This window comes from Cottoperca gobio, chromosome 8 (assembly GCF_900634415.1).
Source record: "Cottoperca gobio chromosome 8, fCotGob3.1, whole genome shotgun sequence".
NCBI classification, from domain to species: domain Eukaryota; kingdom Metazoa; phylum Chordata; class Actinopteri; order Perciformes; family Bovichtidae; genus Cottoperca; species Cottoperca gobio.
In genome coordinates, this window is record NC_041362.1 from 12,283,869 (window position 1) to 12,302,003 (window position 18,135).

At 41.4% G+C, this 18,135-nt stretch overlaps 2 protein-coding genes across 3 annotated transcripts; both read right to left on the reverse strand.

Moving 5' to 3' along the window:
* Positions 1-1,857: 1,857 nt before the first annotated feature.
* Positions 1,858-6,119, reverse strand: LOC115012025 (WAP, Kazal, immunoglobulin, Kunitz and NTR domain-containing protein 2-like). The gene is made up of 3 exons (XM_029437423.1): positions 5,566-6,119; positions 4,842-5,158; positions 1,858-3,772 (listed from the first exon to the last, which is right to left on the reverse strand). Exons 1-3 carry the CDS (start codon positions 5,782-5,784, stop codon positions 2,572-2,574), a joined length of 1,737 nt encoding a protein of 578 aa, XP_029293283.1. The 5' UTR covers positions 5,785-6,119; the 3' UTR covers positions 1,858-2,571.
* ankrd40 (ankyrin repeat domain 40) lies at positions 3,315-16,987 on the reverse strand. 2 transcript variants are annotated; one of them, XR_003832632.1, is made up of 6 exons: positions 16,249-16,987; positions 15,349-15,497; positions 14,477-15,121; positions 13,275-13,456; positions 11,622-13,102; positions 3,315-3,326 (listed from the first exon to the last, which is right to left on the reverse strand). XR_003832632.1 is itself a non-coding variant. In XM_029437424.1 (5 exons), exons 1-5 carry the CDS (start codon positions 16,380-16,382, stop codon positions 12,959-12,961), a joined length of 1,254 nt encoding a protein of 417 aa, XP_029293284.1. In that variant the 5' UTR covers positions 16,383-16,987; the 3' UTR covers positions 10,030-12,958. The 2 variants fall into 2 exon arrangements, 1 of the variants encoding a protein (XP_029293284.1); XM_029437424.1 differs by lacking the exon at positions 3,315-3,326 and having other exon boundaries at positions 10,030-13,102.
* Between the last annotated feature and the right edge of the window lie 1,148 nt (positions 16,988-18,135).

The following is an 18,135-nucleotide window of genomic DNA, read 5'->3' on the forward strand; positions in this document are numbered from 1 at the left end:
CTAGCATAACGCACCCAAATCTGTCGGTGGCAATGTAGGTTTGGATAAAGCATAGTATAAAAACATGTTAGCTCTGCTTCTCTTGCATCAATTTTTATCCTTTTAATTTTGTTAAACTGTCTATCGTGACCGTATTGCAAAAGTGCAATGGTGGAGTAGTGTTTTAAATCAATTAAAAACGTTTCTAGTCCGACCTGTGGCCCTTTGCTGCGTGTTGTCCCCCTCTCTCTCTCTCTCTCTCTCTCTCTCTCTCTCTCTCTCTCTCTCTCTCTCTCTCTCTCTCTCCTCCTTTACTGTCTATCTCAGGCTGAACTATATAATATATAATATATGTATATGTAATATATATTATAATATATATATATATATATATATATATATATATATATATATATATATGATACAATTAAAAGCTTCTAAGCTTTTCACCTAAGACAATCAATGTATAATCAATGCTTATTTGTGTGTATTAGTTATGCGGAAAGAAAGTCGACCATCCCTCTGAACACCAACAAGTTCCTCACTGATACTGTGTCACTGAGGGCATTTTGCCCTCCCTTTGTGCCTGTGGCTGTCTGGCTTATTATTATGGTCTGTCTGGCAGGCTGCCTGGCTGGTGGTCTCTAAGTGAACTTGATACTGAAATCAGCAGCCGGCTGTGATGGGTAGAGCATCAAGGGGGCTGTGCGGAGCTTGTCTGGAGCTCAGCCAATCACTAAACACTTGTCAACAGTTCTAATGAAAGTGGCCTTTTCCTTGGTGGCCTCTTTTTCATTAGCGGGGTCAGAGGTCCCAACTCAAGGCTGGCTGTCTGTCAGGTCTGAATGGGCAGACAGATGAGGAAGAGGGCTGAGGAAGGGGGTTAGAGAAGGGGATATGAGGGCAGAGGGGGAAGGGGGAAAACATTCACTGGCTAGTTGGCTCCTTATGTTCCGTTTCCTGTATGCCCTGCTGGTCCAGGTGGATCCTTTTGTATCCCACAGCTCTAGCATTTGTCAACCCTGAGTTGAATCTCACCCAATAGTGTAACTGTAAGCACCTTTACACTCATGCATGATAGAGTTTTACCAATGTTTTCATCTCTTCCACACCAGGATTCAGCCACAAGCTCCAGCATGAAAAGCTAGAAATTCTACTGAATCATTTTGTGTTTTGGAGATCAATAAAGCAAAAAGTTCTATCCTAACTTTGGGGGTTACATTCCCAAATTTCTATTTGATTTAACTCTCCTTTCATTCCTCTCACTGTTCTATATTATGCCCCTTTAACACAGATGTGGCCAACTGAGTGAGTGAAAGAGAAAGAATCAGCCGACATCCCTCTCCTCCTCCTCCTCCTTCTCCTCCTCCTTCTCCTCCTCCACTTCACCCTGGCCTCTTGCACATGAAAGGGGCCGCGCAAGGCCAATAGATGGTTGGTGGGGTGTGTGCTATGCGAGGGCCCCAGACCCAGACACAACACAACACACAGCTCTGCGGGCCTCCACAGCTGGGCTGGAATGTGACCTGCTTCAGAATCAGCCCTGTGTGTGTGAAATACAAGTGGAAGGAGGAGGACAGGGATGAAGGGATGCACTGCCCGCATGAGCCCTTTGATAAGCTGCGAGCATGTTGAGTATTTTGTCTTCAACAGAGGGAACAGCACAACATCACAAAGCACGGACATCTGTAGTATTTTCTAAATCATCTTTATTTATTTTTTCATCATATTCTCCAAAAAATAATGGACACTAAGATATCATAGATAACGTAAAATAGGTCTGCTCTCTATGTAATTAGATTCACAGAGAGACTTTCTGCCTGTATATATATATTTATATATATATATATATATATATATATATATATATCAATAGCACTATAAGAAATAGATCAAGAAAAATAAATAGGTACAGAAGTCCATATACATATTCTGTATTGTAAATGAAAACTTAGAAAAAATTGATTCCACAAAACATGGAACCAAAAAGCTTATTTGATTCTGGTAAATAAACTGAGGCTTCGCATTGCATTAGTGTGAGCTCAAGTGCTCCGGACAGATGTTACTCAATGTCCATTTTGGGATAACCCACAAAAACATAAAGCAAACGTACCAGTCATATTAAAAACATACCCATAAATGAATGATATTAGTGTATTCAAGATAACTTTGGAGAGCAAATCTATAATGCCGTTTAAGTTAACGGTTGCAAAGATTAAATACTTTGTACAGGGTAAATGCTTATGACTAATACTCTTCTACCTGCCTTTCCCAGACAGTGTGCCCTAGGTGCGGACATCAAAACTGTCTAAACTTGATTCTAATTTTAAAAAAGAGCATCTGTTAGGAAATCATGAATGAAAACTGGCAAAAATTATCAGTGACAAAAGCAAAAACTACAAGGAGTGATTCATCTATTGAGCAAAAGGTAACAAAGTAAGGAAAGAAAACATCTTAAACAGGCAACAAAACCTCCAACATTACAGATAAGTTTTATATTTACTGGCAGTTGATCAGACTGGTGAGGTCACTGGAGCTTAGAATAATCAGAAAACACAACTGGCTTTCAGTGAGTGTGAGACTTAAAAGACTCTACTGAACAGCAGTGAAATCTTTAATGAAATCACAAGTTTTCTTGTGGATAACCTCACGAAGTTTCTTGATTCTACGAGTGCTGGTGGAGCCTACAAAGCTGTCAGGCTGCAGGACGGCCATCCCGTTTTGAACATCCCCCATGATGATGAGCTGCCCGTCGGCTGTAGTGATATTGGGGCAGGGGCAGTTCCAGTCCATGTTCAGGAGAGTCACCTCCAGGGGCTCTTTGCCAAAGAACCTCAGACCCATCTTCTCATCCTTCAAGATCTCCACCACTGTCACCAAAGCGTGGCCTGACTCTTGCTCTTCTGTCAGCTCAGTCACACGCCCGAGGATCACAAAGTCACTCTTGCAGAAGCTGGTGACCATCTTGGCTCGGGGTTTACAAATCTTGCAGTTGTGGTTCTTCGGAAAGGGACACATCTCTTCACAGGCCTCTTTAGACTCAAAGTTGTTCTCGTTGCCACCGCAGCCTCCGTACACGAAGGACTGGCAATTTTTGAGGTCGCTGTTATAAGCCCAGCGGGGCTCATAGGCCTTGCAAGGCCCTTGGAGGCTTGGTAGGCTGCAGGGAGCTGAAAGCTCTGCTCCGCATGACAGTATGCACACTTCATAGGCGTCAAAATGGTTACGGTTTTTATTGCACTGACTGTAGGTGAAGGTGAAGCAATTGTTCCTCTTTGGTTCATAGTACCAGCTCATGCTCTCTTCTCCACAGTCGTCTGTGTCTGGTCTCTTAAGACACTCTTCCGCTGGAAATGGCAGGTTGGTACTATTCCCTGCTGCTTTCTGACCTTTCGCCTCCTTCCTGATCACTACCAAGGGAAAGTGTGACGATACGCTTCCCCCCACATTTTTGGCTGTACACGTATAGATGCCAGCATCCTGAAGTTGCGCGTTGTATATGACCAGCTGGCCAATGTTAGTGACCACAACGTTCCCTCGGACATGATTAGGTTTCATTATGGTGTTCTCTTTTCCCTTCAGTTGTTTCTCCCAGGTGATTAACGGATGTGGCTTCCCAGAGACCTCACACAGGAAGCTCGCTGTCTCACCCACAAAAACAGCCTGTTTGGTGGGGCCGCTGTGTATGGTGGGGAGCTGGATGTCAGCTGGGATGGTGGTCTGGAGGGCAGTGGTGGGATGTAAGGTGGTCTCTGCTGGGTTTGGGCTGGTGTTTGGCCAGGTCAGGTGGTACCTGTAGGTAGGTTGAATGAGAATGGAATTAATCAGAGCCAGGATATCTCAAAGGTTCTTCTTTAAAGGGGCTAAATACAACATTTAGAGCATATCTATGAATTCGGGTCTCGGCTGGGTTTGCCGGCACACACCTCTGAACGTGTAGAATGCTAATGCAAAATTCCCACCGGGGATCAGCAAAGTGTGGCCTATGGCGAGCTGCAGTGCAATTTTTTTTCTGGAAAGCTGCGCCGACTGCTCCGGCTGCAGTTGTTTTGATTCTGTAACATATTGAGGCCAAACTAAAAGTTGGGGATAATTTAACTTTTAGTGGCAAAGTACACAGAGTCCTCTGACGTGTTGATGTATGTTTAAAATGATTAATAATAAATAATCTCTTCCCGCCTGAATCACGGACATAAACCTAGCAAGAATAGAAGATATCATTGTTGGTTCTTATCGGTAGTATATTATTGCGGTACACATTATGATGGAATGAAACAACAAGCTTCTCGGCCGCAGAACATTTTAATTGTTGTGCTGAGCCGCACTTCGCCATTCCCTGGTGTGAATTTGGCGCAAGCCGGAAGCTAGCAGCTAACAGTGCTAACAGCCAGAAAGTGCTAACACCGTGCACACAGTGCTGACAGAGCTAATATTGTTAACCTGAGGGGCAGCAGAAGGGAGGGCATTACACTTCCGCAACAACGTCATCCCACCATTGTGGGTCGGGATGGCGTTATCAGCGGTAACCGCCGTATGAGCACAGTGCAGAGTGGCGGCCATTAGCAAAACAGAGGGACACACACACAGTGACTCACTGCACTTACATGCACTCGTGGCCGGCCAAGCTACCAACATAAGGACCAGAGAAGCTCGGATTACAACACAACAGGGAGTGTGACTTCATTCTCTGCTCAGGATGCCATTAGCACTCCACTATATATTTACATAAAACATAGTTGTTGCTGATATATTAATGTTCTGAATGTTGTATGCAGCACCTTTAATTACCATTGACTTATTATACATTTATGTTTCTTTGCTACAGAAAAAGGCAGAAAAATCTAAAATACTTAACATGTTACCTGCAGGTGACCTCTGAGATAGAGATACCCTTGGAACAGGCCTCTGCATCCATGTAGCACTTGTTATAGTATGTCATGCCATCAGACGCACACGTGAAGTGGGGTTCTCTCTCACAGCGATCCCGGCACTTACAAACAGGCTGGCCATCCCAGATGTCGCACTCGGACCCTTGCTGAGAGCACATGAACTTGTCGCAGGTGGCGCCCTCTGGCATTCCTATGGGGCCCTTGTTGCCCTTGATGTCTATATAGCGTGATGCCACGCAGCTCTTGTTACCACATACATTAGGGCAGCACTTCTCAAATGTCTCACAGTCCTAAAGTTGGAGAAGAAAAACAACTTTTGTTCCATTGTTTTTTTGTTTTTTTTTACAGTTGAGATACAGTTTGAAATAAAATACTGCATAAAACAGAGAAATCCTTCCTAACAAAATCTTACTTGCAGAGTGTTCTTTATATGTTTTCAGTGTGGATGACATAGCATTAATACAAAATGTAGTTACATTTAAGTTAAAAATGTAACAACATTACATAACCGGAAGATTATTTTTGTTGAATAACGTTTCTGCTTGGTATTTTTCTATGAATCCCCCATGCAGCAACTTATGCACCGTGAAAAAGAAAACAGGAGTTTTTTGGGGGGGATATAATCATTTAGCTGTTTGACATTTTGGGGGTTTCACATGGAGCAGGCTACATTACCGTCAGTCGCAGGTCAACTCACCTGGTCAGATTCACACTCGCGCATGCAGGTGCTCATAGCATCCACCCACAGGTTGGGGTTCAGGTCATTCGGGCAAAGACCTGCGTGAGAGTAAACCACTTTTCCCACAGACATGGGCATGGGCATTGCTCTCACACGGCAGCTGTCCATATAAAGGAGTATGGTATAACAATGTCCAAGAAGAAACCAAATCCATCGGGGAAACAGCATCCACCACATATCCGACGCGTAACAGAACGGACGCTAAAAAATCGTGAAAATGCAAGTTTAAAGTTTTGGAAAAGCTCTTTAAACTATCTTCAAACTTTCCCGCAATTAGTTTTTCTAAACACTGGAATCAGATGCAGCACAAAGGCAGCGAAAATATAGGATCGTGCAGGACCGGTCTCGATGTGGAGAGCTCTCCGGTATAGTCGCTCCACGTTTAATAGTAGCGAGAGATTAGGGCTGCGGTGAGCAAACCCACTTACGATTTAACTACATGAATTACAGTGGCCTGTCTAGTCGGACAGCAAATCCCAGCTGAGTTACAGTTATGATCAACTTAATTAAAGAAAAAAAAACAGAAAAAAAGTTCGCCAACAGTTTGCAGGCGCTGTTTCATAAAGGACTGGCGAGACACCTGTGCGTAAAGGCGCTGACTGCCTTAACCCTTAGTTTACAGAGGAGAAGGAGAGATTTATCAATACTCTAAAAAGTAGCTCAAATGAATTATACAATTAGTGCAAACATTACACATTGAATACATTTAAAATAATTGTAACGATACAAACAATTTACAATTTATAAACATGACTATTTTGTGTTTTATAGTCACACATCAGTGTTAATAATCTTCATTTTATAATTTGGCATATAGTTATTATTGTGTAGTATTTCATATTACAAGATGCTTTGGGTATGTTTAGTCTAAAACAACATCTTCTGTCTTGTAACTGTAAAATCTCACCTGTACATTTGAATAAAATGTCAGTCTCCGGAAGATGGCACCAAACTCAGAGTCTTCTAGTCTTTGGTATTTTGTAGATCTTGTTCTCTTGCACTCAGAGGGCTTGAGTATATTTAACTGTAAGATGTGGTTACATTATGCATTATTAATGGGTAGTTATTGTTTTGTACTTATTTGTACCATGGATGTACATTGTCGGTGGTAACTAAAGGAAACCCTCTATACTCTTACTCCTACTTCCTCTTCTTTTTCTCTAAAGGTTTCTGTACCTGAAAAACTCACAAGACCAACAGCAGCCAAACTTTCCAGATAGGGAAAAAACAATTATACTGCTGCACCAGGTGATGGTGCCATACCTGCCACTTCTGTGTTTTTGCCTGTAATATCTGAGCTGCATGTAGCAGAATTGAATAACCTTCCAAAGACGTAATATTTTAGATATTATGTGCGCAATTTCTGCCATACTGGATGCACCTTTTTGTCATATTCACTGAACTGGGGTTGATCCTATATTGTCCATATCTTATATCACATAAGGTACCATTCAGGTTAAACAGATTCAAATGATAAAACATCTTCAAACAGTTTAGTTGTTGTGTGCGTTAAAGCGTGTGTTGTAAAATGTCCTGAAAACTCCAGTCAGGAGTCATAATTCTTGTTTTTATGAATCACTGCAAAACTTTGTAGATGCCCCAACTAGTGAAGTGTACTAGTGATATCATGTTGTGAAATCCCAGGTTCTTCCCAAAAAGCCAATTCTAGGAAACAAAGACAAGACAAAACAAATAGTCTGGTGGTCTGTTGTGAACATGGACAGAGAAAATGGTTATTTTACAAACAGAGACAAAGCTTAAGAGTCATTTAGGAACACCATTAAACTCAAATAAAACTGTTTTTGCTGATGTTAAAAACTGGTCTACCTTTATCTTTTGTTTGTGTGTGTGTGTGTGTGTGTGTGTGTGTGTGTGTGTGTGTGTGTGTGTGTGTGTGTGTGTGTGTGTGTGTGTATGTATATAGTCCCTGCTGAGTCCAAAGAGGCCCAGTTCTCTCCAGGCCGAACCCTGCAGTCTGTTCTATGAGCCCTGTCTGAACAAACACCCATAAGCGTACACATGAACACACAGTTAGGAGACATATACAGAGATGCACAAAACGTACTTAAGTATATAGTGAATATGGTAAACAAACACTGATGATTTAGCTCCCGATACTAAAGATTGCTTACAAAAGAATTATGTACACACACGCACACACATGTATGTGCATGCTTTTCATTTCATGCAAATGCACAAACACAGTCAAGCTGTGTTTTCAGTGTCTGCTCACCCACTCACCCCTAACCTTCACCCCTCAAGACCCTGCATTCCCAGCATAGCCGACATTGGGGCTATGGGGCATGTCACATATTGAATAGAGCCTCACGATGGAACCCACGCAGGGAGCTCCGACAGTCTATCTGCATTCAACACATGATTGTTTGCAATCAGACCTTGACTTTGACCTTCTCTCACTCGCCATCTTTCTGAGCCCATTGCAAAACAACGTTGCAACTCAAGGGAGGTCTCCATTAATGGTTGTTTTTAGTGAGCTTTAGAAGTACTGGTAGGTAGGTTTGGTTGATCTACAGACGGACACAGGCTAGCTGTTTATCTCCTTTAATGTGTTTTATTGTGATGTCTGGTCTTGAACAGCAATTCCCCTGTCTCCACGACAGTGTTCTCCCATGGGAGACAATACAGTAATCTTAGCTTAATGCTAAGATAAGCAAACTAATATTGAACAGACAGATTTGAGAGAGGTATTAATCTTCTCATCTATGTCTAACTCTCCGCCCGAAGGCGAATAAGCATATTTTGCAAAATGTTTGAACTATTCCTTTAATCATTTGCTGTGTGTGGGCCTGCACAGCTCAAGCATTGAGGCATCACACTCAATGCATTGATTTCTTTTCTCCTTCTAAATGCCAGTTCAATAAGCCCAAACAAAGCCCAGGACAAATCACTCACGGGGTCCCACAGTTTGTTGGGATATAGGCTACTGTACATCTTACCTCACCGCTAAGCACTCTGTGGCTTTACAGTGTCATGCGTGCATTTGTGTCCTAAATAAGTAGCACTGTGTGTTGGCTTTGTGCATTATGCCTGTTAGAGAACGGGCAAAGGTTGCAGCAAGGGCCATAGTCCAAGCACATCGACCAAGGTACCTGTGAGTAACGTCGCCTTATGCCTCCATTTCTAAAATGCTCTTAGTGGTTCTTGACCATGCAGGTTCACCGCGTCTCTTGCCCATGACTGAGTCCTGGGAAGCTGGTCCAAAACAATGAAGGTGTTATGACTGTTCTTACTAAGCTTATTATGAGTGTCTCACTCCAGAACAAAGGAGAGAGACACGTCCAGCCACAGCAGGGCCCTAAGCTGATTCCTCAGCCCCAGTCTAGACACACAACACAACATGCCGATGGGCAGACATGCAGGCATACATGTGCAGATTCACAGGCGTCCACAGAAATGTATATACCATGATGGCTATACATTCCTTCGTCCCTATATTTAGATCGCACAGACAAACCATTAACTTTCTCGACACCATTCTGCTCAGATTATGCAATGTTTGTGCTTTCAAGATTGCAGCGTCTGAACATCTGCTCGCCACATGAACACTATTGTATTCATTTCACTGAAGAGGTTAAGGATTTCACAGACACACACGTGTGTCAGTACAACCATTACTTAGGTGTTGTTTATGTTCTTTAAATCCGAAAGAGAACATAACAAAATGTCTCGTTAGTCAAGTTAATAACAGAATGTACAACGTTGGCTTGTTGTGAGATGAAGGTCAAAAGTGAAAAACCGCAGCTGGACGGTACTAAATACTGGACTTTGAAATATGGAACATTTCCAGAAATGCTTTCTATTAGTTTTTAATAATGGTAAATAAAGTGACATGTTCATTTACCAGTTTAAAAGGAAGTCTAAACCAATCAATGAAAACGTGTATCCGTGCAGTAAATACTGTAGCTTTTTCATCAGTTATATATCAAAGTAAATATTTCAAAAACTATTATTCAGGTTTATTAGAATTAATGTGCATGTAGGACCTTTTTAAAAGTGTGTACTTTGCCTTTAAATTCTGCTCCATTTTTAAAATTTAGTTATTAATTTTTATTCTGGTGTTTAATAATGAAATCATTCATGCAACAATAGCTGGGAAAAGAGGACCATGTCATACAAATGGAGATCATATTACGTGACATCAGTGCCAGCACTGAAGACAGTTTTCATTTACTACTGTAGTTTAGCATTGTTAATTAGCATTGTTAATTACCATTGTTAATTACCATTGTTAATTAGCATTGGAATGCTAAGACAGAAATTGAGTCGGCAACCTGATATTTGTTTACTTGCTCTGAACAAGTCGACTCTTACAAAGAGTTTGAACACTGAAGGTGCATCTTCTAGCATCCTGTCAGCGGTGCATTTCATTAAAAAGATTAAAAATGGACCAGTATCCAAATAGCAGGTTTTAAAATACTTTGTGAATTTAATTAAATCCAAGCAACAACAAAAACGAAAAAATAAAAAAAGAAAGAAAGAAAGCTATCCTCTTATAATGACTTAAAGTGGCATACCTAAGTGGCTCATCTAAAGCCAATATTTGCTCTTCTGCTCCCTCTACTGGCTCTCGGTCGTAACATACATTTCAATGAATAGTCTGGGAGTTTACCTCAACATCCAGAACACACACACACACACACACACACACACACACATGCAGGTACAAAGGAAGAATAACCTGCAACAAAAGCCAAACAAAAACATGTACCTGCTCCCTTGATTTAAAGTGAGCATTAAGATACTCATTACATCAAAATGACTTCAATTAGTCAGATGGACAATATGCTTTTAGAAGACACAAGGTCAGTTTGAGAGAGGAAAGTAATTCACCATGCTTTATCAAAGAACAGATACAGGCCTCCGGAACACAACTTTAACAGTGCCTAAAATAATTGTCTATAAGTACACGGGACGTACTGCATATAAAAATATCAGACTCTGAATGCATAGGTTAAGTCAAACTGTATTCTGCTTTTTCTAGAACAATAAGCAACCCCACAAATACAATGTTAGTTATCTCCGTTTCCCCAGAATCAAAGAAGATCCTATAAAAACCCATCTCAAACATGCTGCTCCCACTCACCCATAGAGAGGGGGGGGGGGGGGGGGGGGGGGGTTCTCCACACATTGTCCCACTCTCTCAACCAAGCTCCTGCCTTAAACATGTGGCACAACTTCACTTAATAAAGCATTCAACATAGTTGGGAACAGAAAATAAGCACTCTTGGTCGTCCTTCTCTTCTCACAGCAAACTTCCTGGAAACACATTCTCTCTCTCCCCCCCACACACACAAACACACACACAACACACACACACATTGCACTTGGCTTCAACAACAGCACTTTTCATTGATTATTCAACTCTTTCTTGCACGATGGTAGCCTTTTTTTGTTCTTTTTTTGACACAAACACAACAGGCCTAACTGGTTAAAGAAAAGAAGAAAAAAAAATACAAATTATTAAAAAATATATCATAAAACATACAAATTACAGTAAGAGCTTCAGGTATACATTTCAACAGTAAACAGTTACCACTGGATAAGAAACGTTTTGATTGTAAGCCATGTGTAGTGGCCTCCTACTGCACTGCTTAATTAAAAGGAATACAAAGTGTTGATGAAAGCAGCATAAACATTACTGTCCGACAACACGGCTGTGCCTCTTGACCTGTTCAATTCTTAATGTGCAGTACAAGAATGTTTTTAGTGTCGTCATCTTGTCAGACTCCATTCAAGTCAGACAGCAACACCTCTGATTAAGCTACCAAATAGAAAACATTACCTTCAATATGTTCTTTAAATAAAAATGTAATATTAGCACTATGCTGGCCTTTGAAACCAAACTGAAGACAAATATTATGATATTTTAAAGAAATCTAGTGGCCATATAGATGAGCTTAAACTGGGGTGACGGAGAGCCACAATAAGAATTTAAATTAGTGCTGGAGGAGCAAGGAAGCACTCAATCATAAAACCAAGTGTCACAAACACACATCTTGTCCTTTGCTATATATATTTTATATCATCTGGGGGAGAAAAAAACAACTAAAATCTAACACGGCTGCATTCTTTTCTGAAGCAGTGATAGTTTATTTTGCAGTTAGTATCTTTGCTGGCTAGATTAGTTTTTGGTTTTGATTCTAATCACAGTTAAAACAGACAGCAACTGAAATGAACTTCTACTATAAAGCCTCACACGCAACCTTCAGCGGGGCTGAAGCCTCGCTACTCTAAAGCGCGTGGTCTCGCTTCATTAGTAAGAATCAATATAATGAAACTTCTTTATAAATACTTCACAGTTGACAGTTTAAGTGTTATGCTGACTGACCCTAATAGCACATCCTGCCAAGCAGAACGGCTAACGCACTGTTGAAAATAAAATAAGAATGAGTTGCCGCACATTTTATCTCTAAAGATGTACATTTCTGTCCAACATGAAAAGACACAAAAGAGAACAATTCAAACAAAACTAATTATTTCTTTTCCCCACAGTGTATGAATAAATGATTTAAATATGTTGGGAAACCAGAATTCAAATGTGTCCATCCTCGTGTGGATGTAGATCAAAGCGTATTATGTGTGGTCAGCAAATAGAAGTACTATTAGTCCAGAGACGCCTTCGTCTCACCGGGTGTGAGGTTTCCTCCACTTTAGGAATTAGGCCAGTAATGGATGCCCTCTGCAGCAAAGACACTAAGGTTTATGCCTACAGCATGTATGAAAGTGTGTATGTCAGCTAGAACATCTGATAACACTCTATAATAATTTCCTAGAAATTCAAGTTGCTGTGTGCAAGTCCAACTTGTCCCATTCTGTGCACTGGTGACGAACTTATCAGTAAGTTAGTTATGTAAATCCTTCCTGTCGTCCTCTGCTCTCTGCTTATCGCAGTCCACACATGACCGTAGTCCACAGCCAGTACAGGGATGTGTCCAAATAAGGCTATTACAGAATCCCATTCAAGTCTGTAAGGAAGACAGGCCAACGTCTCCCTCTGTTGTCCCACTGGAGCCTTGGCACAAAAGTGCAGTGGGAGGAGAGAAAGATAAAGAGAGGAGGAAGGGGGGGCCCAAATACTTTCGCACATAATCAGGGACACCATGCATCAGTGATCACTTACAACTGGTAGGGTACACTAAAGCGGCAGGAGGGCCAGAGGAGGACAATAGCTACTGAACTTGAAAAAAGAAATCCCAGTTAGTAAATTGGCGAAACACCAAAGCTGGACTAAGCTGTAATAAGGGACCTGGGCGGGCAACTACTTATGGTTGCTTGGGGGTAGCTACAAAAGCTCATCACAAGCGGGGAGACCTGGGGCCCTGTGGCGGCTCTAGTAGGTGAGCCGGGAGGCCTTCATGTTGTAGCAGGGTCTGTCTGTTAGGCCTCCGGTCCCAGAGAAAAGGGACAAGCCTTCTGCTTTCTCCAACACGACCTCAAGCTCCTGAAAGTCCTGCAGCCGAGCTACGTCTTTGTCCTAGACAGGAAAGGAAAACTACATTTAAAATCAATAACAGATTCACCTACTAATTCATAGTTTTTAAGATGAAATACAATTTAAAAATCCTATTTGAGATGATTAAATTGTACAGCAATTACACATGGTTGTATCTCTTTGGACCACCATACTGTGTCTTTCTTTCCCATACCTTTCTCAACATGGTGTTCGGCAGCTTGCGGATCTTCTCCACGTGTTCAGCGCTTATATCCAACTCGCGGCAACAGACCCTCAGAAGGGAACGATAGGTGAGCTCCTGGCGGTCCAGCTCCACCTCAATGAAGTCGTTCTCCCGAGCGTTGGGGTTCTGGATACGCACCTTCAGCACCAACTCTAGAAGAAAGACCGGAGTGACACCTCTATTAACAAAGACATTGTGCTTCTTTAATAAGATGATGGACATAGCTCAAGGTGAGAGTCACCATGAAACAGGAAAACACAACTCGCTTTGAATATGAATAAATAGCTTTTGTTTTGCAAAATAGCTAACTTGTGTATTTCAGTTATAACTTGTTTGTTACATTTAAAAGAGATTATACAACATTAAACAAAGCTGGAAACTCTTCCATCATGCAATCACTCAAAAGGATGCATACACATAAACTGCTCCTAACAGGGGACAGAATAAATTGCATATCTAAGCTATTTTAGTGTGAAATACTTATTTACGGGGGCAGAATTATCCTCATTTCTACGTCACTGTTGCTCCACTTCAGCTAATAGTCGCCTTCCCGGGCTCAGCCCTCTCAGGAGTCCTGGGGATCCTCTCCTCTTTTTCCATAAATAAGCTGTATTCGTCTATTATGCACTCTGGTACCTTATTTACAAAACAAGTTAAAAAACATTACCGTTGTGGATCAAATTATTTCCATTGTGAATTAGAAAATGGTCGGCGGGCCGCCCATCTGTAAGTTTAGCATCACTGCTGTAGAAGATGGTCGTGTTTTTGCTAATGTACCTGTGACAGGTGAGTCATCATACTGAGAGTAAAGGGATCTCTCTCTCTCTCTCTCTCTCTCTCTCTCTCTCTTCTCTCTCTCTCTCTCTCTCTCTCTCTCTCTCTCTCTCTCTCTCTCTCTCTCTCTCTCTCTCTCTCTCTCTCTCTCTCTCTCTCTCTCTCTCTCTCTCTCTCTCTCTCTCTCTAATGAGCACAAGGCTTGCAGGTGTGTTTGGCCACAAGCAGTGAATCATTAGAGTCTCCGCTGGTTGCCTGGCAACCTCATGGCGAGGAAATAACTTGAGGTCACAGCTTCCAGCCAAGAAATTAAACCCCCCCCCCCCCCTTTAGGCTAAGCTAGGTTGTGTTTTGGTACGTGTGGACGTACGTAATAAGACACACGATTACGCTCTCACCTTGCACGTTGACAGGGAAGGTGCTGGTGAAGAAGAAAGGCTGGAAGGCTGGCATGGGCCCCCCAGCCTGGCTGTAGTTCAGCTGCTGCGGGATAGACTGCTGCCTGCTCATAGTTGGGTTAGCGCCGGCCACCGGGGCCTGGACCTGGCTCCCACTGCTGCTGGCCAAGCTGGGGCTGGGTGAGGCCAACGGCGGCGAGCACATGGTGCCATTGTGTGACACCGCATGCGGGTAGTCGGCATGGTTGACAAGGTGCGGCTCAACGGACAGGTCCATGGGTACTGTGCAGTTAACGACAGCATGGCTGTGGGATGAAGCCGGACTGGGTGACACGCCATTTTGCTCAGTCACAGGAATTAATTCCCCAGCCTGGGCTTGGCTGTGGGTGGTGGGGTTTGGTGGAGGAGTGGGGTCGTCAAAGAGCAGGCTCTGGGATTTCTGAGGCTCATGAGTTGGGGAGAGGGAGGGCGAATCACTGTGCGTGTCCTCAGCGTGTTCTCCAGAACCATTCTGTGCAAGGTGCTGAGCCAGGAGGATCTCTGACTTGTTATCCATCTTGGCATAAATGAAGGCCGGGTTCGACAGGTAGTTTGGGATGATTGGCAACTCAGGCTCCTTGACTTCAGGCTCTTCCTCCACCTCAACTGCAGTAATAACGTGCATAAGAGAAGGACTACACATTAAAAAACATAAAACAGCTGTAGATACACTTATACCATCAAGATCTAGGGGTTATAACCTGTGCATTACATGTCAACGTATCACATGGACTGTGTATGCAACGGATAAATCCCATGACAGTAACAACAAAATACTTATATAATGATGTGACAGGAACAGGGAACACGAGGGTAAGAAAGGTGTAGTTTACCTCCTAAAAGTCGCTTGATCGCTGGTTTGGATGTAAGTTGCGAGGCCAACTCATCCTTAGCCGTGAGGATTTCTTTGTCTGCGCCATAACTGAGTAAGTAGGACACTATGTGTTTATGGTTCCTCTTGCATGCCCAGTGCAGGCATGTCCTGGGGGAGGGGGGGAGGGGGATTGGAGAGAGATCACAGTTTATTGAACCAAAACAACAACATAAGCTGATAAAATGACTTTAAAATGTAAAAGATGATCTTTATTGGAGATATTTAAAGAATGACATTTTTACAGTTCCACTTTATCATCAAACAGGTTTTGAATTGAACAAGGAAGTTGGAGTCTTTAACAGCGGAACTTGCCAATGTTTTTAAATCATTGTATTTATGTGCTGAAGGAATGGTATGGCTAATGGAAAATAGTTTGGACTTAATGTTCCTACATAAAGTGTCACGTTATTTCATGTTTGTATTATGTTATTTAACTCTATAAATGTACTAACTAATGATCTATGGCAATGACAACAGGCTTGGCAGTTTCATGACTGGAGCAACCATGTGCCAATTGACATTTTATTTGACTTTTAAAATTCACAATGACTGGTCCCTTCTTGACTAGAATAAATGGCACTTTATACTTCAAACCATCCCACAATACTAGCTCACAAGGCATTTGTTTACCGTTTGTATAAGCAGGATAAAAGCTAGCATGTCTGACTGACTAACAAGCCTTTCTCTGCCTAATAAGATAACACTGAGCAGCTTTAATCCCTATAACAACGCACTCGTCTGCACTGAACTTTTCAATAAGCCTCACAAACGGACTATTTACAAATCTGTAAATCACACCAGCAATTGTCGGCTTGCGTTTGACGTAATAAAGAGCACATTTATTTGTCCAAACACTCACCAGCCATTTATTTCGTTCTGTGAATTAACATTTACTCCACTCTCCACCAATGTCCGCACTTCGTCGATATCCCCGATAGCAGACGCCTCTCTCAGTCGCTCCTGTAATTCTTTATCCAACGAAGTGGTGGACATTTTGGTACAGAAAACTAGCGCTGCGAGATCATAGGATACACAAAATCCTCTCGGATTAAGTTGTCAATACTAATCGCCAAACGATTTTCCTACTGATGGCACACAGGTGCACTACAAAATAGACTTGCCAGCTAACATTAGCCACCCGGCTAACCTTACCTACTGACTAGCTTAACGAGGTGCTAGCAGTCTTTGGTGTTAGCTTGTGGCAGCAAGTCGCTTCAGCTAATGTAACTTCCTGTTGAGTCTTTGGCGTTTACACTGCAGGTCTTGTCCTCGCCATTTATCTCTGTCCTTCACGATAAAGTAACACTGTCGACACTCATTCAATCCATCAGCGGTGTCAGAGCTCCGTCAGTAGGCTGCCAAAAACATCACCGATTCATCGGGGGGCATCTTTAGATGTAACAACAGTGAGCACTAACTGTTAGTTCCCCTCTGAATACTCTCAATTATCTGACGGGTTTTGCTGCCACTTAACTTTATGTAAAATTATTTGACATTATCCAGCACCGTGTTCTCGTCATTAAGTAAATAACTGAGGATTGAAAGGTGAAATCACTGCTATTAACACTCACACGTGTTGCTGGGCTATCAGTAACCATGCAACCATTTTTTTTTAAATTATGGAACTCTTTCCCTGAAACTGCTGACTGATGTTTTTATCAGTGTAGTATATGTACTCCTGTTTTTATTTTATTTTAGATGGCCACACCGATCTCCATAACAGAAAACTGTTATTAATATATATTTTTGTTAGAATTATTAAAGCAACTGTCTATTGAGGAACTGCAGGACATTCAAATCATCAAAGTAGCCTCGATGCACATATCATGGCAACCACCACTTCCGATCAACACTTTCAAAATACAGTAATTGGATCTAAAAAAAAGTTTTCTTCTAAATATTTTGGTTGTTGTGTCAACCCTGTTACGGACATATGCATTCATATAGGACATCTTTTTAATAAAAAATATGGTCCATCTTCTCTTTGACATAATTTTCAACAGTGGCATTTGTTTTTAAATAGTTTATGACAGAGTACTCAACTTTGTAATGGTGGCGACATGTCAATTAGGATATAAATATAATATAAAAGAAAAATAAGCCTCATATTGCTGTGAAAAGTAACAATGTTAATGGTAACAGGGTTGGACATTGCTAGGTAAAAGATAAAGATCACAGTACCAATTGCTAGTTGATTTCAAAGTTTAGCCTTAATGAAAATTAATCTATTGATCTATTATTAATGTGAAAAGTAGCACATGTTTAGGTTTATATGTGAAATATGTTAACATTGTTGATGTTGTTTTCTTGTCCTCCTTGGTCAAACTTGACAAAACACCAGACATAGCACATTAGAAACAAGAGAAACGTACTTGTCTTTAAGCTTTCAGCTGGTAGAGATGTGTTGCAAATCACTTTGTGGAATGTACCATTATTCTGCAAGGTATTTTTTAGTGAGGGTAACAGGGTTGACATGGACTTAGGGGACATAGTTACATGTATATATATATATATATATATATATATATATTACATTTAAATATATTCATTAAAAAAACATAGAAATCATTAATAAAACACTTAAAACAATATTTAAATGTGAAATTCTGATCAAGTTGCCTACAGAAAAAAAGGTGTCCTATTCAAGTAAAAAAGATAAAAGGCAGTAACAGACTAAATACCTCACCTTAGCTCTTTTGCATAAAAGTAATTTCATTTATTGAAATATATGTATTTGACTTACATT

Excerpts from the sequence above, each read along its gene's own strand:
- LOC115012025 (XM_029437423.1), bottom strand. The coding sequence starts at position 5,784 with ATGTGGTGGATGCTGTTTCCCCGATGGATTTGGTTTCTTCTTGGACAT. Across the intron at positions 5,159-5,565 it reads GCGAGTGTGAATCTGACCAG|GACTGTGAGACATTTGAGAA; the intron begins GTGAGTTGACCT and ends CTCCAACTTTAG. Across the intron at positions 3,773-4,841 it reads ATCTCAGAGGTCACCTGCAG|GTACCACCTGACCTGGCCAA; the intron begins GTAACATGTTAA and ends ACCTACCTACAG.
- ankrd40 (XM_029437424.1), bottom strand. The coding sequence starts at position 16,382 with ATGTCCACCACTTCGTTGGATAAAGAATTACAGGAGCGACTGAGAGAG. Across the intron at positions 15,122-15,348 it reads GATCAAGCGACTTTTAGGAG|TTGAGGTGGAGGAAGAGCCT; the intron begins GTAAACTACACC and ends TTATTACTGCAG. Across the intron at positions 13,457-14,476 it reads CTTCCCTGTCAACGTGCAAG|AGTTGGTGCTGAAGGTGCGT; the intron begins GTGAGAGCGTAA and ends TCTTTCTTCTAG.